Source organism: Crotalus tigris, unplaced genomic scaffold (genome assembly GCF_016545835.1).
Source record: "Crotalus tigris isolate CLP2741 ecotype Arizona unplaced genomic scaffold, ASM1654583v1 scf7180000017771.5222438, whole genome shotgun sequence".
NCBI lineage: Eukaryota > Metazoa > Chordata > Lepidosauria > Squamata > Viperidae > Crotalus > Crotalus tigris.
This window is the reverse complement of record NW_024096622.1, coordinates 1,009,761-1,035,802: the sequence shown is the minus strand read 5'-3', so window position 1 is coordinate 1,035,802 and position 26,042 is coordinate 1,009,761. Positions and strand designations below refer to the sequence as shown.

At 35.3% G+C, this 26,042-nt stretch overlaps 1 protein-coding gene across 4 annotated transcripts in view; it reads right to left on the bottom strand.

The window, feature by feature from the left end:
• FMN1 (formin 1) overlaps positions 1-26,042 on the bottom strand; it is a 132,315-nt gene that overhangs the window by 47,590 nt on the left and 58,683 nt on the right. For all 4 annotated transcript variants that reach the window (XM_039341611.1, XM_039341612.1, XM_039341613.1 and 1 more), the window contains 6 exons: positions 19,192-19,253; positions 12,058-12,785; positions 10,475-10,625; positions 6,870-6,957; positions 5,014-5,075; positions 3,258-3,346 (listed from right to left, as the gene is read on the bottom strand). In XM_039341611.1, the coding sequence (XP_039197545.1) occupies positions 3,258-3,346; positions 5,014-5,075; positions 6,870-6,957; positions 10,475-10,625; positions 12,058-12,785; positions 19,192-19,253 (1,180 nt within the window). The remainder of the gene's footprint in view (positions 1-3,257; positions 3,347-5,013; positions 5,076-6,869; positions 6,958-10,474; positions 10,626-12,057; positions 12,786-19,191; positions 19,254-26,042) is intronic.

Here is a 26,042-nt window from a genome sequence, read left to right as displayed (position 1 = left end):
TGGTTCAGAAGTGGCTACAGCACAATGGAACACATCCAGGTTGTTCAGCAAGTCATGCCTTTGTGCATGGCTTTCAATGACTATGAAAAGGTTTGGATTCAGTATTCCAGAAAGCAATAGCTAATACATTGCTCAACCAAAGTGTAGACACTGCTTACATAAACTTACTACAATCAATATGTGAAAAAACAATGGCGACAATTTAAATTAAAGTGGAAATCAACACAGAAGGAGGTGTATGACAAGGTGATACAATATCACCTATTTTTTTTTCAGCCTGCCATGAAGAAGTATTTTGCAAAAGAATACTTTTGCAAAAAGACTGGGCAAAAGATGGAATAAAAATCATGGTGCCTATTTAAATCACTTAAGATTTGCAGATAAAGTTGTTCTCTTCTCACAAGACCCAGAAGAGCTACAAAGACACATACAAGAGCTGCACAAAGCAGGAGAACCATTTGGCTTAAACCTTAAACCATTTATTAAACCTGAAAAAGAGCCAGGTTTAATAAATTCACCAAAGAAAGAAAAAATGTTATATTTGGAGAACTAGACCACTACATATACCTTGGCCAACAGATTTCAATGGAAGGTGATACAATAAAGGAAGCTGAATGGCATGTTAAATTTGGTTGGCAGGCATTCGGCAAGCAAAACTGACTTTTAAGAACAATCACCTCCTATGCCTGAAAAAAAATATTTTCAATCAGTGTGTGCTACCTGCTCTAATATATGCTGGTGAAACATGGACACTAACCTCAGAATTGATACAAAAGCTATGAGTTGTGCAAAGAGCCATGGAAAGATACATGCTTGGCATTACAAGACAAGATAGAAAGACTCGCACATGGATTAGACAACAAACAAAAGTATACAATATCATCAAAAGAATAAAAGAACCAAAATGGAAATGGGCTGGTCACATAGCAAGAAGAACTGATGGCAGGTGGATCAAGGCAGTCACAGAATGGATCCCATCTGATAAAAAGCACCCACGAAAGAGACCTAAAACAAGATGGATTGACGACATCAGTAAGTATTGTGGGCCCAGTTGGCAAAAGAAAGCTCAGGACTGTATTGGTTGGAAACATGCAGAACAGGCCTTCATCCTTTAGTGCAGTGGTTCTCAACCTTTTTAATGCCGTGACCCCCAACCGGTCATAAGTTGGGGACTACTCAACCGGTCGTAAGTCGAGGACTACTCAACTGGTGCAGCACCGTTTGCAGAATGGGACTTTTGGTGGGCTCAGCAGGGCAGAGACAGCCTGGACAATTCCTATTGGCTTTTGAAAGCCAATAGAATTAGACTCTATTCAAGAGAGTCTATTCTATTGGCTTTCAAACCCAATAGAATAAAGAACCAGCTAAGGAAAAGCGGGAAAAATGGCAGACTGCGTTGATTGGCGACCCCCGTGAAATGGTCATTCGACCCCAAATGGGGTCCCGACCCACAGGTTGAGAACCACTGCTTTAGTGGATAGACAATGACTAAAATGATGATGATGATGATATATTGAGTATGCCAGGCTTTCACATTGCTCTAGATCCTGTGAGAGCTGCTTATCTGAAATTTAGTTTTATTATTATTACCATATCACTTTACTAATTTTACTTTGCTGGGAATTGGTTGCTGTTTGAGATTATTTTACTGCTTTTAAGAACAATTCTTATCTTGAGAATAATCGACCTTCATTCTATAAATCATGAAGATTTCTATAGAGACAAAGGATTTCAATGTTTTAATCAATTATGTATTAATTAAACTGAACTAGAATCCTGGCTCTAATTTAGTTTAAGTGTCTTCCTTTGTTCTGATTTTTGTATCTATATAAGGATTAAATATGCTGGAAGTCTTCATATCTGTTCTACCTTTCAGTGGATTCAATATAACTAGTAAAATATGTATATTTCCATGTTAGGCTTCTCACTCGGTAGGAATAGTTCAAAAAGTCAAACTGGACGTTACATACATATTTGTGGATTTTCTCAAATAAAAGCCAAGCTTGGGAGGTTGCCATATAAGCCAGCAGTATCTACTACATTTCTGACAGTTGGGAAAAAGAAAATGCAATCTTCGCCAGATGCACTAAGACTCCAACCCTTGAATTCTTTCCCAACACAGATTTTGCAGTTTCAAAACATCTGAACAGCAGCAGGTTTTGATCAGCTCCTTCTGTGGCTATAAGGGCTCTCTTTGATTAGCACCAATAAGAATCTTTCTCTCATGCTGTAGTACATGTACTGATACTGATATACAAATTTTTGAACCAGGATACATCCCTATTGTAGTATCACACCATAGCATTTTATTGCTTTTCTCACCATCACTGGAAATATAAAGTTCTCTCCATTTCATCCTCTTAAAAAAAATGGATGAAATACTTCCACTTGACAGCACACCAATAGACAGGGAAAATGATGCCAGATGGCATCAAACCTGTTATTTTTAGTAAACAGGAGCAGCAGCAAGTACCGTACAACATTTTTGTGCTGTTTTCTACCACCTCCAAAAGGTTACATAACCAAGGTGACCGAGGTGTAGGAAAAGCTTCCTAAGAGCACAGAATTTCAGTTTGGGTTGAATTTCCAATGCTTTTTTGTTGTTGTTGTTTAAGGAAAAATGTGACAGCAACTAGTTGTGTCCTTAACCAAATATATAGCCTGATTCCATCTTAATTTTAACAGGATTGCTAAAATCTATAGTTTAACTAACAGGATTAGTTTTTAAATCTATATTTAAAGAAATAACTCTGGGTAACTTGAGCTCTCATTCACCTTACCTGACATTAAAAAAAAAAGGTAATGGTTCGAAATTACAATAACAAATATTTTGATTAATTAAGAAATTCTCCACCCAGATTTAGCAACGGAAGAAGCTTCCTACTTCTCCAGGATCTCTGCATTTTCAGATATTTAGCAAAAGCACAGGTAGACATCTCCTAAGACTGGGCTATCTACATCAGGGGGCAGCCTGAAGCTGATCTTGGGTTAACTGTAAAAGCTAAAGTTAAAGCCTCCAGAGCACCGCAGTGGCAAACCACTTCTATACTATTGTCAAGAAAACTATGTGAACATGTTCATGAAGTCACCAAGAATCATACTTAACCAGAGGGGAATGAAAAACAAACAACAATAGGGCATTTGGGAATTCCTTCAGACATGTTGTTCAGCCATAATGTTATACCAAGCATTCTGCTTTTCAAGACTGTTTTGAATGACTGGGAAATACATGGGGCACCTTGCCCATCTGGTCTTACTGTTCAGGTTTGTCCAGTAGCTTAACTTCTTCTTCTGTTGAAGTGTCATAATGTTGCTTTATTTTTTCCAGTTCATCCTTCTGTGCTCTCTGTAGATTCAGTGACAAAAACAACTGTGAGATTATCTTTCTTATCTGGAAGCTGGGAATACTTCTATTTTTGGAAGTATGAAAGATTGAATTAGCTTCGACAAGTATAGTTGGTTACAATCAAAACGGAGAGAGCATCTTACATTTGGATGGTACAAAGATTGGACTTATTTAAAAGTAAAAAGAAAGAAAATATATGCAGCACATTTTTAAATACCAGTTTTGACCTACAAGAAAAAAATGTCTTCCATGGCCATATTTATCTTCCTAGATTGAGCCATTTATATTGTTTTAAAATCTTCTGTTTTACACGCCATTGACAAGATACATAAACTTTGTATACACTGATGTCTGAATAACAAAAAGTTAAAAAGTTATTCTATGATATATATTTTAATTCATTGCCATAAATATGGAAACATAAACTTTAATTTGGAAATCTCAATAAATTGATGACTATAACAGTACAAAGATAGGTTTTATATAATAATAATTCAAGTAATTTCTTAAGTTTCCTATAAAAAAACCTATTTTTTCTTTCATTCTTCTCAAGAGATATCTGTTAATCCAATCATCCAAATCCAATGCTTTATTATTAAAAAAATATTGTTTTGTAACAACTTCAGCAATCAGTTAAGAAATTGGGATTATTAAACTGTATTGCATATAGGCATATTTATATCTGTTGCTCTATTAAAATATTGTGACCAAGTGCAAGTATTTAATTCTAAAATATTCTAAAATGATGAAGATACTTTAAGTAATTTAATACAAATTATTACAAAATACATGAAGGGGCCCAATCTGTATTATGAACACCATGTGATTCTGAGGTTCAATATAATAATTCAACTGGGAATTTTTAAGGCATGGAAACTATCTAGATGACTTAGAGTGAGTCATTTTTTCTCAATCCAAAACACGTTACAGAGTTGTGGAGAAAATATTAAGGAAAGAGCATTTTGGATGCTGCCTTGAATTGTATAAAATAAAGGCAGAATATCCAGCTAATTGATAAAATGGATGGATGGAAGGAAGGAAGGAAGGAAGGAAGGAAGGAAGGAAGGAAGGAAGGAAGGAAGGAAGGAAGGAAGGAATACTTGTAGTTTCTATTCTACATTTTTCATGGTACCATGCAACCATCACAATGCAAATAGAACAGGGCCATCCTGGGTTGACCAAATGATGCTGGCCAGGACCTTTTTCAGTACCTGAAGGCTGTGAAGGTCTTGACTGGGGCTGAATAGGCTTCAGCTTAACCCTGGCAAAATGAGCGGCTATGGGTTTTAAGACTGCCTGGCTCCAGTGACTTTCCATCGGAGGGTGCACTTCTTCAGTTAAGAGTCGGTGAATGATATAGGTTTACTGCTTGATGGACAGTTAGCAACTATGGCTGGGGAGAAGGGCTGTTGCTGTGGTTTGATTACTGTAGCATGCTGCTCATAGGACTGCCCTAGGAGAACATTTGGAAGCTGAAGCTGGTTCAGAATGCAGTTTTGAGGGCAGTTTTGGTGTTTTGTATTACGCTCGTATAATGCTGCTGTTTTGTAAGCTGAATTGGCTCTTAATCTTTTTGGGGAAAGATAATGGTCCAAAGCTTTGTGCCAAAGGGAGAGATTTGTCTGATTTTACTTCCAACCCTCAAATAAACTATCAGCATTACTTACATTTTCATATAGTGCTTCCAATGTTTCTAGGTCAACTACTGAATCATCCATATTTAGTACAGCTGTTGAAATAATAAAATAACACATTAATATGTTAACTGACTGTGTTGCTTATCTGTTGCCATGAACTGAAAACACTTGGAGAATGTTTTCCTTTTCGGTTGAATGCTTCTTGTATGCTGCCAATGTCATAACACTCCCCGAGTAACACACCGTAAAAAAAAAAAGAAGGCTACAGTTCTCTATTTTTAAAAATACAGATTTTACTGACCATCTGCTCTGGAGTCTGGATCATTAGGATACAGGGTAAGTGATTAGATAATTTACAATGCAGCAGACAGCATAAATGACACAAAAGCAGATAAAAGTATTGTGATTCTCTGATCAGTTCTTATGAGTCTTTATAGGCAAGAATTCACTCTGAACCTATGATATATTAATATGCTCTGTAGAATTCTAAGCATTTGTACTCAGATACTCAATGTCACTAATTTTATTCCATCAATATATTTAATATTGATCATTATTAATTATGAGATATTAATTAGTAACATGCTTAATATTAATGAAATAGAAGCAGAAGTGAGTTCAAGTCCTGCCTTAGTCATGAAAGCCAACTAGGTAACTTTGGGCCAATCACTCTCTCTCAGCCCAACCCACCACACAGCGTTGTTGTAGAAGGGGAAAGGTGTGTTGGATGTGTTTTCTGCCTTGAATTATTTGTAAAATAAGAAGGTGGGATACAAGCAATCTTGGTGAGCTGCTCTTCTGAGCCTGGCAGCTTAATTTGAATATGTTATTTAGACTTCACCAAAGGAAATAAATACAATCTGTGAGAAGCCAGTAAGTTTATTGGGTTCCTCTACCTCTAAAACTCTGTTATTGGGATAGACTGACCACAGTCTGTTTCTAAACTCCTTGTCTGTAGAGGTTGAGATAAATATTTTTATGTGGCTCTATGGTACCTAGAACTATTTATGTTTTTTATGATTTGGAAGTCAAATCAAACTATAAAATTACTATATACTCTCCTTCCCTAATGTTATTACATTTAAACAAGACAGGCAATGCTGATCTATCTTTTCTATTAACACCAAATGCCACTGTCTCCTAAGAAACATCTATGGCTGATTTTTTTCACAAATGTGGCAGTCTTCAATTTATTGGCTGGTAATCAAATGCAAACTTAAATATCTGTCTCCCAGATGTATGGAGCAACATATTACTCAACTATATAGAAATTGTGAAATATATTAGTTACTGGCTTACAGATGCTGGAAGTAGAAAAGTGTCAGAATAGAAAAGAAAATCACCCTTAAGAATTCACCCTTTAAAGATTTATTTTAGATGTGTTAGGTTTTCACAGCAAACTTTAGTTTCCCTAAAGATTAATTTCACATAATATAGAACCTTCAGGTACTAGATATTTATTTTTCTTATCACTAAGCCAACTGTGTTTTGAGAGCAGACTACTTATTAAAACATAAACTATATGGAAAAGCCTGAAGACAACTTCAAGTAGAGTTCAGAATTCAGAATTTCAGTTATATGTGAAAACAGTAGCAGAAGAGAATGGTTATGAGCTGAGTTTTTTAAAGACATTTTGGCTAATCTCCAGATGAAAGGATGCTATAAGACGTGCTCTTGGTGTACACCAGCAGGGATCTTTTGACGTAAGGGAGAAAGTACATATTGAGCAACTATTAATAACTGAAAAATGTAATAAATGTTCAACAGAGATGTAATGTGTGATATAACATTTATACATGGATAAACTGAGTCAAGTTGTTAAAGGAATATAAAATAAAAAAAATGTTTATGCATATCATTCCCGTTGAGATAAAAGCAACACTTACCTTGTTCTATGTCCTTCATCTCCAGATGTAAACTGGATATTAGAATTCCTACAGTTTGAGATCTCTTCCCATCCAACAATTTGATAATCTGGAAATAAAAATACCTGATCATGTCAGAAAAGATGAACATCACATTTATATTAATTTAGTAACTAAATGTCAATTATTACAACTTATTTTTATATTCATTTATTTAATGGATATAGCCCATAATTTTTAATTTGTTTTGACATAATACAAAATTAACTCTGCACAATTTAAAAGATATACAATCCTAATCTAACATGAATGATTTTCAAGATATTTTAATAATTCCACCTGTTTATACTTATTAGCTAGAGAAATCAAAGGACTTTTGATTGCCACGGATAGACCATTAAATCATATACTCAATTCTTTCATTGAAATTAGCAGAATTTAGATCTAAGTTTGCCTGAAACAAACTTAGTTTTATTATTAACATTTACAATAAAAATGCAGTAAATAAATAACTGAAGGAATTAATGGGAATAAATGAATAACTGAGAATAAATTATTGATTGGTTGTCTTTTTTTCTTATTAAGATAAGCTGCCTTGGTAAATATTTTCCCATGGAAAGTTATATATCTTTCTGAAGTTATACATGTTATGCAATGAACTTGACAACAGGTTAATGTCTAATAGAGATAATTATTGTCTAAAGTAGGGTACAATTTGTACAGCACTGACTGACTTTTAGTATGACCTTTTTAAAGGAAACTTCTTAGGCTATCATAAACTTCATTAGGCATGCCTAATATTTGAAATAAAATCTTTCCTGAATGTACTTTTATTGTGATTCCTCTCCAAATTGTAAGTAGGCCCCAGAGCAGTGTTTCCCAAACTTAACAATTTTAAGGCATGTGGACTTCAACTCCCAGAATTCTACAGCCAGCAATGCTGGCTGTGGAATTCTGGGAGTTGAAGTCCACATGCCTTAAAATTGTCAAGTTTGGGAAACACTGCCCCAGAGATACGATCAGAATTAGCTCACCTAGCCTCCCCCCATATGTCCTATTTTAAACTGCAAATAACTATTGAGGTTTATTTTTAACATAATTTTAAAATCACAGGTGTTGATTTCAGAATAGCTAAAGCTCAGAAGGAGTAGCTTGTTAGAACCAAGATACAGAATCTTGCAACACTAATATGTTGGGTATTGATGTGCAAAATAAATAAATAAATCAACACCTAAGAACAACTTCATAACAGAGGTTGTTAGCAGGGAGAAGAATAATTTCCCTGTACTACAGCTGCATAAGAACAATTTGCAGGAATATAACAGTATTGAAGTCACATAGTCTATAAATAACTTCTCATCTGAAAACCAACTTGTTACGAGTGTACAGAATGCAAGAGCTGCTCTATAATAAACTGCCCAAAGAATACCTTTTAAGTAATGTATTAATGAACAGGGAGTTTAGAAAATGGTTGAATAAATAAATACCATTTTAAAAATTGTATGACATCTGGCAATGATCCTAAATTGTAAAAGTTGCTGAAACTCACAGCAGGGTTATACTGGTCAAATTCTGTTAGTAATGGCTTAGAGCAGTGGTTCTCAACCTTTTTAATGCCGCGACCCCCAACCGGTCGTAAGTCGAGGACTACTCAACTGGTCGTAAGTCGAGGACTACTCAACTGGTGCAGCACCGTTTGCAGAATGGGACTTTTGGCAGGCTCAGCAGGGCAGAGACAGCCTGGACAATTCCTATTGGCTTTTGAAAGCCAATGGAATTAGACTCTATTCAAGAGAGTCTCTTCTATTGGCTTTCAAAAGCCAATAGAATAAAAGGGAGTAGCACAGCTAAGGAAAAGGGGAAAAAAATGGCGGACTGCGCTGTTTGGCGACCCCCGTGAAATGGTCGTTCGACCCCAAATGGGGTCCTGACCCACAGGTTGAGAACCACTGGCTTAGAGGGTGTAATAAAATGCTGATGCAGAATTCTCAAATCATTTTTATAAACACCATGAAATAGTAACTTATAATCTTTCATTCTTTTAAAATATAAAAATGTTCCTTATTCAAAATATTGACACTCATTGTAAATGAGAACATGTGTTACTAATTATATGAAGCCAGTTAGAGGCAGAAAACCCATTATCCTCTGTCACTGATATAGTAATTGTTGCACTAAAAAGCTAAAAATGATGGATGGAGCCTTATTTATATCATGCAGGTGACACAAATTGCTTGACATTTATCCCTTCTTTGTACAAGGAAAGTATAATAGCCTTAGTTTGGTAATGTTGGCTTCCATAAGAGAAACTGACATATGGCAAATAATAAACCTCAGCAATACTGAGTTATTTAAATTTCAAAAAATATTATCTGTGCTATGTATTTGAGAATTTTCACTCCATCCTTCAGGTAATAACCATACTGAAAATATGTATACTTTTTCACAACAGAAGGTGAATAGCAGATATGCTTCCTTAAGGCCTAATTACAATACATCTAGAAGGCAAGTTTTGCCTAGTGGTTAAGGCTAGAAACGGGAGATTGTGAGTTCAAGTTCCACCTTAGACATGAAGCCAGATGGATGATCAGTTACTTTGACTCAACCCTAGGAAAGAGGCAATGGTAAACCACTTCTGAAAAACCTCCAAAAGAAAACTAACACATCTTGATTATCTGTAGTTCCCCAATTCATGATGTACTTATTGCTGTCTGCTTTTCAGTTACATCTCCTTCTCTTTTTCCTATCAAACAATTTAGTACAAATTAAAACTATATAAACAAATGGTCATGGGTAGGAAAACAGAATCATTCTAAGATGTCAAATGATCAGGCAAATAAAATGATTTAGTTGAAATAAGACAAGTGCATAATTTGTTTCCAGGGGACGAGTAGTTCAAAGAATGGCTTCAAACCAAAAGGCCATGTGTTGTTCAGAATCTTAGAGATTAGTATCAAAACTATACATGTAGCTTGGTCTCATTGTAAATTATGGCTTAGTGAATTGTCTAAATACATCTCATTTTACAATCAAATAACCCATATGTGTGAATACAATTTTTGTTTTAGGAAAGGTAGAATGATGCCAATCTATTGCAATAAGTAAGATTTCTGTGCAAAATGCACAGAATTCTATCCACTTTTCTTTCAAAACAAAATAATTAACATTTAGTATCTAGAGAAGATTGTAAAATATGAAACAGTGTTTTTAAAATAACTTTAAATTTCTGTTGCCTGGTTGGTATTGAAAGTAAAAGCAGGGTCATACATTCAGCTAGGAGCAATGCCAAAACAGCATGGCATATGCACCAAGGAAGATTTAATTTTAGGTTATAATTATGTGGGTACTAACAGTCATGTTCTTTATTTGATGGAAGTACTATTTTAAAGGACTAATTAACAGCTTGAAACAAGTCTGAAAAAAATTAATCCCAGATGCTGACTTTCATAAAAATTCTTGGCAAATCAGAAACAGATAACTTTGGTCCAATTTTTATATCCCTTGCCCATAGATTTTTTAAAATTTAAATGTTATTGTAATTGTTATTTTGTGCTCAAATCAAAATTATTAAAAATGCTCAATAAAATTATTTTTTTAAAAAAACAGTAGTTGGAAAATGAAAATACCTTTTTGGTTTTTGTTTTCTTTTCATAAGACTCAGCTAGTGCTTTTTTCCTTTCCTGAGCTGATTCTTTTGAGAATAAGTATTCAAATTCATTTGTATCACAAAGGTCGGGTTCTTCTAATGACTCCCAAAGAGTTGGCATTGACTGTTGACTAAAATAAGAAAAAAAGAGAGAAACAGTTATAAATTGTCTCTTAAGGGTACAGCTGTTTTGCAGATGGGTTAGATCACTTTTGAAAAAAATGTTTCATATGAAGAACTGTATAATGCCCAACAGTTATCTCAACTGTTTTTGTATTGCACAGATAACAAATATTTTTAAAATTATTTTCTGAACAAGATTTTCTTATCTCTTCTGTCTCCTCTTTTCTTTTTAGGAAAGCTTGGAGTAGAAAAGTAACTCTTCAAAATCTTTTATTACTATAGTTAAGGTATGTATATCATGCTCAGTTTAGTGAATAATTTGTAAGAGACCACTATGTCTTCTTCAACAAATTGCGATTAAAGAAAAGTATGATTTAGTAATTTATCACAATATTCGAAACCAATCGCTATTGCTTCATACAAGATGAAGAAAAACTTATCAGCAGAAGGCAAGGACTACCTCGCAGAATTCTCTAGCATTGTCCACATTCCTTTTGTAATGTTTAATTCACAAAACCTATTGTTGACTGCTGCAATTCAAAACAGTATTTATTTTTTCATCTATTTTCCATTGCCTTTTAGCAAAGGAAATTATTCCCAACAGATTGCTTTTCTCTGAAGAAAAAAAAGTGTTTTCTTTAGTAGTCGCAGCTGACATTTTTCCTCCAGCAGGTGTCACTCAAACAGCATTCTACTTACCCCTGTCATGTAATACAGTTTCTATTTTTTTTTTTTTCGTGATATAGCCATGGAGAGAAAAAGAAGAAAAGGCAAAGGGGAAGCCAATGTGGCAAATGGACCGCCGAGATATTATTGATGTTGGTTATAGTATTATCTTCCTTTGCTGTGAATGCTTCACTATTTTTCAATAGTTAACATGCAATTAATATAGCAGCAAAAAAGTAAAAAAAAAAAATCAAAATATTGCTGCAAAGAACACCTTCGCTCTTTTTTCTGGGGCCCTTACAAGCAACTATATCCTAGGTCAGGGATCTTCAAACTTGGCCCTTTTATGACTTGTGGACTTCAACTCCCAGAATTCCTCAGCCAGGCACGCCTGGGGCATGCCTAACTGAGGAATTCTGGGAGTTGAAATCCACAAGTCATAAAACGGCCAAGTTTGAAGACCTCTGTCCTAGGTCATCCCAGGAATACTTTATGTCAAATGACACTGCTGTGTAAGCCACAAGTATAAGTCTGAACAAGAACGCTATGAAACTTCATAGGAGATATGGGAGAAAATATTTGATAACATGAAGCAGTCTAAACAAATTATTTAAAATTTCTCTTAATCTATTTTGAGTATTTTTCATAATTTTGCCTCTTGTTCTTTTTCTCTTTAGTGAATTGCACACCCACGTACACGTTATGTATGTATGTATGTGAGTACACAATATACCCATACCTTCTACATATAAGCAAGACAACATAACTGTATACCTGCTATCTGATATTTGGATTCTGTTCCAGTAGAGCGGCCTCATGGGACAAGAGGGTTCAACGGCAGGTTTTCGAAGATCTTGACTTCTTGAAGAAAAATTAGAGCCAAGTGGCAGTAGTGGTGGCAGAGGTGGTGGTGGAGGAGGCCCTGTTCCTGTTGGAGGTGGCCCTGGTGGGGGAGGTAGAGAGGGCTGATGAACGCCAAAAGCTGAAGGAAGTGGTGGTGGTGGTGGTGGTGGTGGTGGTGGCGCCAGTGGATGGGCAGATCTCAAGCTTGTCGGCAATGGTGGTGGAATTGAATCAGACAGTGAGACAGGAAGAGGAGGTGGTGGAGGAGGTGGTGGCGTTGTTTGATCCAACTTTGAAAAAACATTCCCTGAGGTTTGGCCAGAACTGCCTATTTCCTTACGATCAGTTGAAGCTAAAACGCTGTTATTCACATAGGGTTTAGAAAGTTTCTTAGGAATTTTTTGATTATTTTTTGGTGTCCGTGTTTCATCTTCATTTGGCTTTATAAAAGTTTCTCTGTCTGTCTGGATGCAGACATTTCTGTATGTCTTTGGTGGGTAGTCGTCTTCGGTGGATACACAGGCATCCTTTGCTTCTTCACTTTGCTTGCATATCCTATTTTCCAGTTCATTTTTTAAATATAGAACGTGCTCCTCAAGCTTTGTTATTGATAAAGCGTGTTCTCCTCGAATATGAAAGACTTCAAGTTCAAACTCAGACTGTGAAAGAATATTGAAAAATCAATGTATAACCATTGTGAATCTTTGCCTTATTTATTTTGCATACAATTTATGATGGTTTATAGTGGTCTCCCCCAAGCTACTGTTCCCCAGGTATGTCTGAATTACATTTCTCCCCCTAAAGCCAAAGAACATTCTTGACAAGAGAGTTTGTCCAATGTATCTGAAGGATACCAGACTTTAGGAAGCTAATCTGCACTAATAATCATTCTTTGTCTTATGAGCTTATGATAAGTAAAATGCCATGGTGTGTTAGATTATTATGCCCTGTCTACAAATACAGGTTGTATTTACAGCAACACATTTACAAGAGAAAATTTAAAAGTCTTCTTATTAGTTTTACAGATTTCCTTAATGAGCATTTTGGATGCATATGATTGATTGAGCTTTGTTTCTTTTTTCCCCTAAAAATGTGAGAGTTTATTCATATATTGATTATTCTGCGATGAAATATGTTTATTATAATCTTGGTATGAACAGTCCATGTGCTGCCTTCTGACTGTAGGGAAAAAATAATGATTTTTTAGTTTGCATCATTTCTACTTTACTTGAAGCCAAAAGAAATATGTTGGATACTACTTCATAAGAAAAAAAAGAGGCATTGAAATAAACTCAGTATGTCCTACATTAGACATTCTTTTTTGCAGTGAGAGGGTATCCTGAGACTGTTTCAAAAGTTATCAGAAATAATTTCCTCTGAACATCAAAGTCATTAGAAAATTAGGTAAACCTTCTGAAGATCATTTATTACATCTTAAAGCATATCCATTGTTTCCACTTAGTTACACATGAACTGGAAAAATAGCCAATAGTCTGTATGAAAACAGATATGCTTCCTAATAGTATTAATGTATGCCATCCATGACAAGTAAATATAGTATGAATCTGCAGTCATACAAATAGCTGAGCTTCCTCTTCAGTAATAATGAAATTCTACTGAAATTTATTTCAAGTATATCAAATATACTAAGAATACATTATGCATAATGCAGCAGTTTACAACCAGTCAAGAATATTATTAAAACACTATAGGCGTTACAGGACAATTGCAGCGGATAATGACATATTTTCTAAAAGATTTCGCCCTTATTCCCTATGGATTTTAGAGATGCACAGTATATATTACAATAATCATTTATTCTGTGCTTCTAGCAACACAGCTTTTCACACACCTGAACATTTTTGCGTGTGGGAAGTCTGATTCAGGGTAAGTCACCTTAACATACATGTGCATTTTTTCCTTATTAAATCAAAAGACAAATAAGCCAAATGTTAATTACAATGTTATTGTTATTCATGTAGGTTTGTCAAACATTAATGGGATGCAGGAATAAAGGTTCTGATCCAGAAAGGATTATGAAACCATGGTTGGGAAAACCTTTAAATTATCTTCTGGTCTGGGACAGCAATTAAGCAGAAGTGATGCTTTCTCTCCTCCAGTCATCCGGTAAATCAGTAAAAATGGCTGAATTTCTCAAAATAACAATTTTCTTCTTTCTTACATAGGGCCACTCCTTAGCTCTGCCCATATACTGAGCTGATACCTTACGACATACTAGCTTCTTGGGAAGAACTCTATGTGTATGAAGGCCGATATCAACTAATGAACTGGCAGTTGTGATTTCACATTGATGTTATAATAATGTATTAAACTTGCATGCTGTTCACCAACTCTGGGCAGCTTCCAACTATCAATAAAGTTCAGCTATTAAAAATACGTTGGCTTCTAGTAATTTTGTGGCATCAAGAGGCATGTTGCCTCCTGATAAATAACTAATAATAGCCAAGATGGGATTCAATATCCTTCCATGTAAAACTTAGTGATTTACTTGGTGTTTTCAAATTGTGGATTCTGAATTGCCAGGGAACTTTGAGAAAATAGAAGCATGACTGAATGCAGATCCTGCCATAGCAAGGGAATAACAATAGAAAGAAGAAAAAGGAAGCATGATTTAATTTTTTTTTTGTGATTGCTATCAGAACAAGTTTTCACTTAGTCCAGAATTCTGAGTCCAGCTTTGCATGTGCAAGGCTCATGGCTTGTGCACCCACAGCTGAACTGCTGGGAAAAAGTTGTTCTTGCTCTGCCTGTATAGCAGCTGTACAAGCAAGAAGCTAGTTTAGCCAAGCAAAGCCCAGGACACACAAATCTAATATGGTTCTGGATTGGCATTTCAACACTTTCTCATGCTCTGCCAGTTTGTCCAAGTAACAGCCCAGGGAGACTTCTAAGACTGCTCCTGTCTTTCACCCAAGCCAATGAAGTGAGCATTTTCTATAGCGGCTGTTCTAAACAGCAAATATTGATCCTAAATAAATGTGGAGTGAATGAGAATTGATAGTGGCTGTTTCCAAAATGAAACCCAGATTATGGGAATTTCAGCTTCTTCTCTGTCTTGCAAATCAGTTTCATTCTTTTATATGCTGTCTTTTATTCTGTCAATGTTGTTCTGTCTGTATCCCAAATGGGATTGTGCACACAGCTTCCAGATACTAGCATCTGGTTGTTGATCCAAAGTGCTGAAATTCAACCAAAGTTGTTAAATTTACTAGCTAGCATGCTGATCACCCTCCATTTGGAAAATTGACCACTACCCTATAAAGTCATTTAAATATCTAGGGATCTATTTTCAATCATATTTTTCCTAGAAATTTACCTCTTCAAACACCAATAGTATCTAATCTTTAATAAATATTTTTGAAATATATTATAATATACTGAATACATATTTTATAACCCTGAATATAACATATCTTATCCAAAGAAAATGAACAATTATTTGGGTTAGGGTTAGGGTATCTTTAATAACATTAATATAATTCAACACAATTAAGAATAGAAACTCTGTTTGATAAAGAATGAATTGTTACTATCTCAGATAAAAATTCCAAGTTAAACTTAACGTAAATAATGAAATGAGGCTCCAATATTAGTTTGTTTTTTCCTGTATACTTGCTTTGTTTATCACCTGGATTGGAAAAAAAAATACCTAAGAATTTGTAAACTTGCAGGTAATTTTGTAACATTTTGCTTGGCCTAATAAAAAGGATATGTGGTTGTGTAGAACTAGTTTAGAAGATAAGCATAGTATTAACTTTTTATTTTCATGAGAACATAGTTTTGGACATGTGCACTAAATTCATCAATGAGAAAAACCGAAGCTCATCTTCACTGTCCTCAAGTCAAATTCAGTGAAGCAGATAATGGCACCCATGATCGTTAAATTTGCATAATATTAGTTTTTTTATATTTCAGTGACATGTATGTTTTATAGTGTAGATTGTTCAGGATACTGTTTTTTAAATTTGGTATGTAACAGTTTTGTGAGTTGACCAGGAAACATATATGGGACATCTATGTGAAAAAATGACTCATCTCACTAAGTTAATGTTGTCTCTATCTTTGCTAAATCTAAATTCTGCCAACACAGATAGAGGAAGCTGGTGTTTTTAGAGCCCCCAATGAATTCACAATGTTAGGAATTAGTTAGGGACTCTTAGCCTGAACTAACTTTGTGTTATCATCTTAAGAGGCCCCTCGTTCGTCTGGAATTTTTGATGTGGAGTAACATATCTCTTCCTTGGACACAGCTTTTCTTCTATTTTTAATCTTAACAGTGGTAGATCTCTTGCTCCTACTAACAGCTTGTTCTGCCACCAGCAATATATTGCTTTAGCAGGTGGAAGTGACTCATGTCTCATCTTGACTCCCTCCTATTATTGCCTAACAAGACTGTGTTTTGCAAAGTAAATAAACAAATGGGTGTGCTTGACAAACCAGTTCTGAGCTGCAAAAATGATACAGTGACAAAATGCTTATTTTTATAGCCCAATCCTACACATCTATACTTGAAAGCAAAAGTACTGCATACAGTATGTTTTATAGTACTTAATTTCAAATAAGTTTTACAGAAGGACATTTGTTAAAGTTTATTTCGCAATGAATCTGGTAGAAATATAAGGTGGCATAGTATTTTTTTGCATTCTATTATAGTTTGCCACCTCACTTTGGCTCTTGTTACTTGCCCAAGTACAATTTCCTGGTCAAATACAGGAAGTCCTCAATGCACACCCATTTGTTTACTGATCGTTCGACGTTACAATGACATTGAAACAAGTGACTAATGATAGGACCTCATACTTATGACCATTGCTGCATCTCCATGGTCACAGAATTAAAATTTGGGTGCTGGGCAACCACATGTATTTACAATGGTTAAAGTATCTCCAGGTCATGTGATCACCATTTGCTGACTTCCAACAAGCAAACTGAATGGGGGGTATTCATTTAATGACCACATAGTTCACTTAACAACTGCAGATATTTGCTTAACAGTAAAATTGGGCACGTCTCACGTAACCATCACCTTACTCAGAAACAGACATTCTGGTCCCAACTGTGGTTGAGAGTCAGACTATCTCTACTACAAATTCAATACTTACTTTATACAGCAAGGTTTGAATTTTAAGATCCTGGCTTACCTTACTGTTCAATCTGAAGACTGCTCATAATATCCCAAAGGTACTTTTTCATGAGGCAATTGGACTTTCTTGTTTTTCTCTCATACAAGAAGCTTCTTCAGCTCTGACTGGATGATGGAGAATGGAAGGATTTATCCACCATCCATTCAGAGCTGAAGAGGCTTCTTGAGATGTAACTGCTTATAATAATAAATTAGTATGTATTAATCTATTATATTAATTTAAGATTAATTAATATTAACCATTAACATTATAATCAAATCTACTATAAAAACAGCCTACAGGTAAGCCTATGATGATCCCACTCTCTGAGATGTTCAGAAATTGCTAATTTTTCATCTGTTTAATTAACAAAGAGTTAAATTTGTAATTCTTTTATTTAAAGTATTTAATGGAAAGTGCCCCCTAATTCTTAATCCAATTGCTCACTCCATAGAAACTTAATTCCCTTTCACCTTCTTTTGAAGATTGGAGCTTTGCTTTGCAATTTGTTACTCATATTCAATAAAGAAAATCATTTGAATATTTGTATTTAAGTTCTGAATTTTCCACTCTGATATCATCTCCCACATTTGCTTCAGTAGGTTGTATCTCTACATTCCTTTGATGCACAATATATAACCAGAGACCTGAACACAGGATAGGTTAATTACTGCAAAGTACCATGTGAAAAATGTTCTACAAAATGTTAATATCTCTAAGATAGGAGAGAACAGGAAGCAACTAACCTTGTAACTTTTTTTCTCTCTCTCTCAGGAAGAGAAAGAGATGTTTAACTGACCTCTAGTGGAGATTTTTTTTATTAATAGATTTTTATAAAATTTGGTTGTACATAACAGGCAAGGAACCTCGTCGTCCTCCAGATGTTGTTGGAATGATCTTTCATCAGATGCAGCCAAACATAGTCAATGGTTAGGAATGACAAGGACCGATCCAACACCATCTGGTGACCCATAAGGTCCCAGCCATTTTGCTTTAAATGTCTCAGAGGATGAAAGAGTTGACCTTCCCAAATTTGCATTATCCAAAAAATGAGACACGCATTGTCCTTCCCCCCTCCCAATCAATGGGATGAAACAATATAGACTCAGGTGGTTTTGGATTCATAGCAAAATTGATACTGCTGAGTTTGGACTTACAACCAGGTGTCAAATAGGTATATTGGATTCTACTTTTTCAAGTACAATATTTAACTACAATTAGAAAAAAAGAATATTATCAACAAAGACTGTAAAAAAGCTTATGTATACATCAGGTACCTTGGAAATAAGTGTATTACACAATAGCATATGCTTCTGTTTTTCATTTAACTTACTCTTGTATTGGGAATATTTACTAACGAAGGAAAATAGAATAATAGAAATATTACTTTTTGTAAATGTAATTGTTTATTCTGTATCTTTTTCTATTCAGATCAGACAGATGTGTGGATTTCTGAAGCAACACATGGATCAGTTTAACTAGATATACCTGTATCGAATAACACATAAAATGAAGACTCTTACATAACAAACTTTAAATCCTTGTTCCTGAAAACTCAATTGCAGTGAATAGCTAACCAAAGAAATCCAAATATATTGAGCTAAAATGTTTTTCATAAACTTTAAATACAGGGATGGTTCCATTAAGATAAATGAAGTCAGCAGTTCAGCATGAATGGTGGGACAATATTGATTTATATTATCCTGTAGTCTCTCTAACAGTTAACAAAGCTTGGCATTCACAGAGGTCTATTATTTCTCTAAGGAACTGTTGTTTGAGAATGTTTAAAATTCTGACAATATTTGAAGATGAAAAATATTTTCAATACAGGAGATGCCTAATAAGAACAATAAATTTATACAATAATTCGACAGTGGAAGAGGAAATATTTGTATAGAAATAAATACCCAAGGATACTTACTTTTAGTTTCTCAATTTCATCCTTATGTTCCCTTTTTAACTGCAAAATCACAGCATGGTACTCTACAAAAAGTGAAATAATATGTCAGACCAATGTTACAAAGGTTTCTGAGACACCAGCACAAATATCAAAGGAATTACTCTATCTGATATCATACAGGTTTTCCTGACTACAGTGTAGTACACAAAGTATAAAGTGGAACTTTAAAATATATTGAAGCACAATGCACTAAATTTACATTTTGCTACAATAAATTATGTTGCTTTTCATTTTGTATTAATGGCTTCTAGGGTAATATTTTTTCTTTATATTTTATATTAATTTTTTCATTAATAACAAAAAAGAAAAAAACAGCAAAACACAAACATTATAGTGATGCTATAAGAAAAAGAAGAAAAAACTACATAAAAGCGCTGTAAGAAAACAGTGAAAAAATGACAAAAAAGATACATAAGCATTTTCATCTTTTCCCCAAGTTACTATGTCTAGTACGACATAGAACTAGACATACCAAGGACTCTATGTGGAGGGGAGAGTGACTGTCAACCTAAAGATGTTACGAGCCCTAGCAATGCCGTTGGAAATGCTCCCATTGATAAGAAAATGAATGTTAGTGGGGCAACATTGGAGAACGGGGGTTACGATAAGATAACTGCAATGAAATCTTGTGACGTAGGAGAAAGCAATGAGATGGCAACTGTGAAAAGGGACTATGGAAAGAGGGAAGGTGGGAGGAGAACAAGGAGGGGGAGTATCAGGAAGGAGGATGAGGAAAACAAACAGTGAAAACATACAGGCTCTCCCAATCCATCCCCACATGAGGAGGGGGGTGGGGACATAGATACAAACAAGGAAAGCAAGAAAATAACGATCAGCAACACGGAAACTACGATCAGAGTGCAAGTGGATTGGCTGGGACCTGTAACGAGGTCCAGGAGCCGGGTGCAAAGAACGCCATATCCATAAATAGCCTTTCCCATCGACTGGAAGCTACCCTGACGATGCTGGCAGTTGCCGGCAAAAGCTTGGTATTTTAACTTATTAAAACTTTTTATAGTTTTATATTTCCTGGTGTTCTTGCATTTTTGCTAGTTAAACATGAGTCTACCCAGGAATCACCTTTTTGTTTTTAGCCTTCTTAAGAATATATATCTATATCTATATCTATGTATCATTCTATTTGCTATTATTATATTATTACTGTAATATTATTATTTTAGTAATAGAACTGCCAGAACAAAACAAAATAGTGACTTCTAAAAGAGGAAAATGGAAAATGGAATGGAAAGTGTATTCATATACATACACACTATAATTCCTAATTTGCAGTAGAGGAATTATAAAAAAATATCTAAAAGAAAAACTTAAAATATTAAGATGGTGAAAGAAATGGGAAAAAAAGAAAGGAGTGACAGTTGATCTATACATACATACTGTAGTCTATAAGCATACTTACGAAATAATGCACATGGAATTGTCTCTTGGTAACCATCTGAGATATTCTATCATAACCTTGATAGCCATATATGAAGGTCCCACTTTCTGATTTCAATAACTTAGAAACACCCTAAAATAGCACTTCTAAAAATGTAGCTACTAACTTCAATCAATTGGTTGCTATTTAACCTAAATTCAATATACTTATCGGGTAAATTATATTGGAGTCATAGTGAATAGATTGCTGAAAGTATTGGACCTAGCAATAATAAATAAAAATTCACAGCAAATTCAATTAAATAAGGTAAAATTGTGTACATTACTAGTACTCTCACATCAGACAAGCAATCATAGATAAAATAGACAAATTGTCACATTTTCATTAAAGAAAACTATGAAGTGTGTTTGTATGTGTATGTAAGTATGTATATATGTATATAAGTATGCATGTGTATGTATGTTTGAGAGTGTGTATGTACATACACACACACCATACACACATACATATGTACACATATACCCACACATACATGTACACATACATAGCTAATTAGGTTGCAAATGTTTCGTCTCCATTCAGGAACAGCAACGACCAAACGAATCACAATTCCTTACATACTGAACATTTCAGAGGTGACAGCAAGACTACTATGCCAACACGACCTCACAGTAGCCCACAAACCAGCCTCAATTATCAGATGGATCCTATCAAAATCTAAAGAGCCAACAGAAACAAATCAAAGATCAGGCATGATATACCAAGTCCATTGCAACAACTGTGAAAAGAACTCTGTGGGCCAAACAGGAAAAAAGCTATCTACCAGACTGCATGAGCACTCTCTGGCTATCAAAAGACACAACCCATTGTCCTCATGTCCATGCACGAGGACTCGGAAGAACACAAGTTCGATCTAACCCGGACCAGAATTATAACCCAAGCAAAGTCGAAAAGAGGAAGAGAATTCCTCAAGGCCTGGTTCTCCACCAACCAATCAATGCCAGACAAATCTTATTGCATTCTTTGACCAAGTGACAAAATTAGTGGATCAGAGGAATGCTGTGGACATAATTTACTTGGACTTCAGTAAGGCATTTGATAAAGTAGATCACAACCTACTACTTGACAAGATAGAAAAATGTGGGGTAGACAGAACCACCACCAGATGGATCCGTAGCTGGCTGACCGGCCGTACTCAGCAAGTGGTCCTCAATGGAACTGCATCTATATGGAGGGAAGTGTGTAGTGGGGTGCCCCAGGGCTCTGTTCTGGGCCCAGTACTCTTCAACATCTTCATCAACGATTTGGATGAAGGGATAGATGGGGAACTCATCAAATTTGCAGACGACACCAAGCTGGCAGGAATAGCCAACACTCCAGAAGACAGGCTTAAGATACAGAAGGATCTGGACAGACTTGAACACTGGGCACTAACTAACAAAATGAAATTCAATGGTGAAAAAAGCAAGGTTCTACATTTAGGCAAGAAAAACCAAATGCACAAGTACAGCATAGGTGGCACCATGCTCAATAGTAGTAACTGTGAGAGGGACCTCGGAGTCCTAGTAGACAATCACTTAAATATGAGCCAGCAGTGTGCTGCAGCTGCCAAAAAGGCCAACACAGTGCTAGGCTGCATTAACAGAGGGATAGAATCAAGATCACGTGAAGTATTAATACCACTCTTCAATGCCTTGGTAAGGCCACACTTGGAATACTGCATCCAGTTTTGGTCACCACGATGTAAAAAAGATGTTGAGACTCTAGAAAGAGTACAGAGAAGAGCAACAAAGATGATTAGGGGACTGGAGGCTAAAACATATAAGGAACGGTTGCTAGAATTGGGTATGTCTAGTTTAACGAAGAGAAGGACAAGGGGGGACATGATAGCAGTATTCCAATATCTCAGGGGCTGCCATAAAGAAGAGGGAATTAAGCTATTTTCCAAAGCACCTGAAGGCAGGACAAGAAGCAACGGGTGGAAACTAATCAAGGAGAGAAGCAACCTAGAACTAAGGAGAAACTTCCTGACAGTGAGAACAATTAATCAGTGGAACAGCTTGCCTCCAGCAGTAAATATTCCAACACTGGAAGTTTTTAAGAAGAGACTGGACAGCCACTTGTCCGAAATGGTGTAGGGTTTCCTGCCCGAGCAGGGGGTTGGACTAGATGACCTCCAAGGTCCCTTCCAACTTTACTACTATTATTATTATATAACAGATACATTGACATCGACCCCACCTACCAATCACTGAAAGCGAGAGAGCTACTTCAACTGAAATACCAGAAGCAACATTCCAAATAAACTGAACACAATTCAAACAATTCTTCCTTCTCAGTCAAAGTTTGTACATACTGTCATAAATCCATGTTGACCTAAAGACATTTTCTTTCCTACAACTGGCCTTTATCCAGCTGAGAATATATTACTATAAGAGTAATATTAACTAGTTATACAAAAGTGAAATTAGACATCTTCCATCTCTTAAATTATTCTATAGTAATGTTGAGGTGGATCTTGAGTGCTTTTTTCCTGAATGCAGGGCTATTTAAATTTATAGATAGAACTGTGATCCAGCAGTTGATATGATTGCAGAAATGATAGATTATTACTGACTTCCTTCTCCCTTGCCACCATCTCCTAAAGTTGGACTACTGGGAAAGTCAAGTCAGTTCACTAGGCATTGTTGTAGAGTTGCCTAAGGCTTTTGCTCAGTGGTGAGATTCTACCAGTTCGTACCACTTCAGCAGAACCGGTAGCTAATTTTTTGTTGCCCAGGCCCAGAATGGACTTCTGGAAGTGGCATCCACACAGAGAACTGGTTGTTCACATATTTGAATCCCATCACTGCTTTTGCTGGAAAAAAAGTATAATTGGCAGCTACAAATTTGTTTAGCTCTTGAATCAGAGGGATGGAAGAATAGACCCATGGACTACCTAACTCTTTAAGTAGTCTGTGGATTTATCATACAGATTTTGTCATGTTTGCCAAAGGTTCCTCATCTCCTTCTGCTTTTTCCTTCTTCTGCTCCAAGGAAAAGAAGAGAAGATGTCAAGGAATGAGGAGCCAAGATAGCTCCTGACTGAGAGTGCCAGTGAAGCAATGTGGTTTGAAGCAGAATCAGTTCCCACAGCATTTTTTGACTCTGCAGGTTGGTCCACAGCTTCTGAACCCTAAGCAAGTGACACTGTTGTGAAATAGAGGATTATGAGACTGTAGGGTCAGGTCTGTAAGGAACATCAGCCACTATTAAGAGAAATATAGCCTTTTAAGTGTAGCTAAAACTCCTGATTTTACTGATCCTTATTAAAGAGACAAAACAAGACAACGGGCAACAAAGAAGCGAGACAACAAATAGATAATATGAACAAGTAAGCAAACAAATGCTAAAAACAGCAATATTGTATATATTAAAATGGGTATATATGCATATAACAAGATAAATGATGTATACTATGCTAAAGAAAGACAGGGAAAATTTGCTTCATTTCTCCTGTCATCTCATCTTATACAAGGAATAAGATTCTTGTGGTATTTTCATAATACTGAGTTTGAGCATAAATTGAGTAAAAAAGTAAATAAAACCAAAGTATTCTGATCTATGCAAACAAACAATTCCCTCCCAAAAGAAAACAAATCAAAAAGTCACTACCTGATTACATGCTGAATGTAACTTCAAATACCCTGAAATTTCTTTTTTTCTTCTTCTCTCAGTTATGTATAGTTCTTATTAAACTACACATATTAGGTGAGTAGCCAAATTAAATCTATCCAAAGTGAAAATATAAATCTATACCTATTGCAGCAATGGACTGCTGATATCTACTCTTTCTTATTTCAATTAGGTATTTTTGTTTTTTTTCACAAAAGGGCAAGGAAAAAAATCTTAAACAATCTATTACTTCTTATTGTCATCAAAGATACACCCTCTCACCCACTTTTGTTAGTTTATTTTTTACCTAAAAATAATAATGCAGACACAATTTTCTTATGAAGCAGGCCTATTATTCTCCTAGATCAATATGGCTTTTATACAATTCATATACATGGCCGTCACATCAGATAGACATTGCCTTTATTTAACACAGAAACATCAACATGGATTATATCTTTTATCAACCCAGTTGTTCTCCTTAAGAGATACGCAATGAGCTAAAGAGTAAAATTTAAAAAATTATCCTTAGTATATTTTTATAGTAATTAAATTGAAACAGTTAGTCATTCTCTTATACAAAGTGTTTCTATATCAATCCAAAAGCTCAGCACAGAAAACTGAAACATAAGATAAAAGCAAAGAACACACTGAACTGCGGCTAAGTGTTGGATTTAACACTCCATCAGCACCTGATACAATTGGACAACTGAACATCTGATCATACAAAACTTGCTGGCCATATTAGTTCTAGATTTCTTGTAAGGTTACTGAACTGGGAAGATGTTCTAGAAGAATGCTGCACTAATTGCAATTTGGGCAAAATAAAAATAAAATATAGCAAAGCACAGATTCAGCTTCTGCTATTGCTTGTGCCCATTAAGAAACGTACTGAGAAGACACCAATGTTCAGGTGGTTGGTCCAGAAGATACTTGGATGGGGAATTGATTCAAGAGCTGAAACTACTTGTGATGACAGGTCTCCAAATGCCATTATGCCAATCAAAAGAAATGCTCGTGCATTTGTTTAACTGGCTGAGTTAAAATTTAAGCTTTTATTGCTGGTAATTCTGCTGATCTTTAATAAGATGCAAATATCCAAGAGAATCTGGATTACTTTTATTAATCAAACTGTGTTTTGGGTCAAAAATACCTTTTTATCTGATTTAAGATGAAGAGTACATATTTGTTTTTAGATAAGACAGCAGAAGCTCAGTATCTGTTGCACATTAAATAACAGCTAAGCTCAGATGATAAACAAGAAACCTTGTGGATTTATATATTTGCCTTTGATAAGTATATTATTCAAGATTATTACATTTAAAGCAGGCTGGAAGTTCTTGATAAATCCTTCAAAGCAAATACTTCAATTCTTCTTGTGAATTAGATTAACAGAAGAGAAGACAGATCAGGACATTATTATCATAAACCAATCTATATATAGGCAAGAAATGGCTTCAGGATTCTGCAAATAAACATGAGGGTCACAGTACAGAACCTCACTGAAAAATCTGTTTTAAAGCAATTTTAGAAATGAAAACTGCAATTTCATAGTGAGGTATACCTTATAGATGTTCAAAAGTTTATTGTTATTATTAAATCTTGACTGACTTAATTAAGAACTTATGGTCTGGATTTTGGATTTTGTCAACATGGTTACCATTGTGTTTCATGATCCATAGCTATATGAAGACAGAAATGGGATTTGATTGTTAGCCCTTTTATCATCTTGACCACCTCTACTCTTTAAAATTTCCTCCTC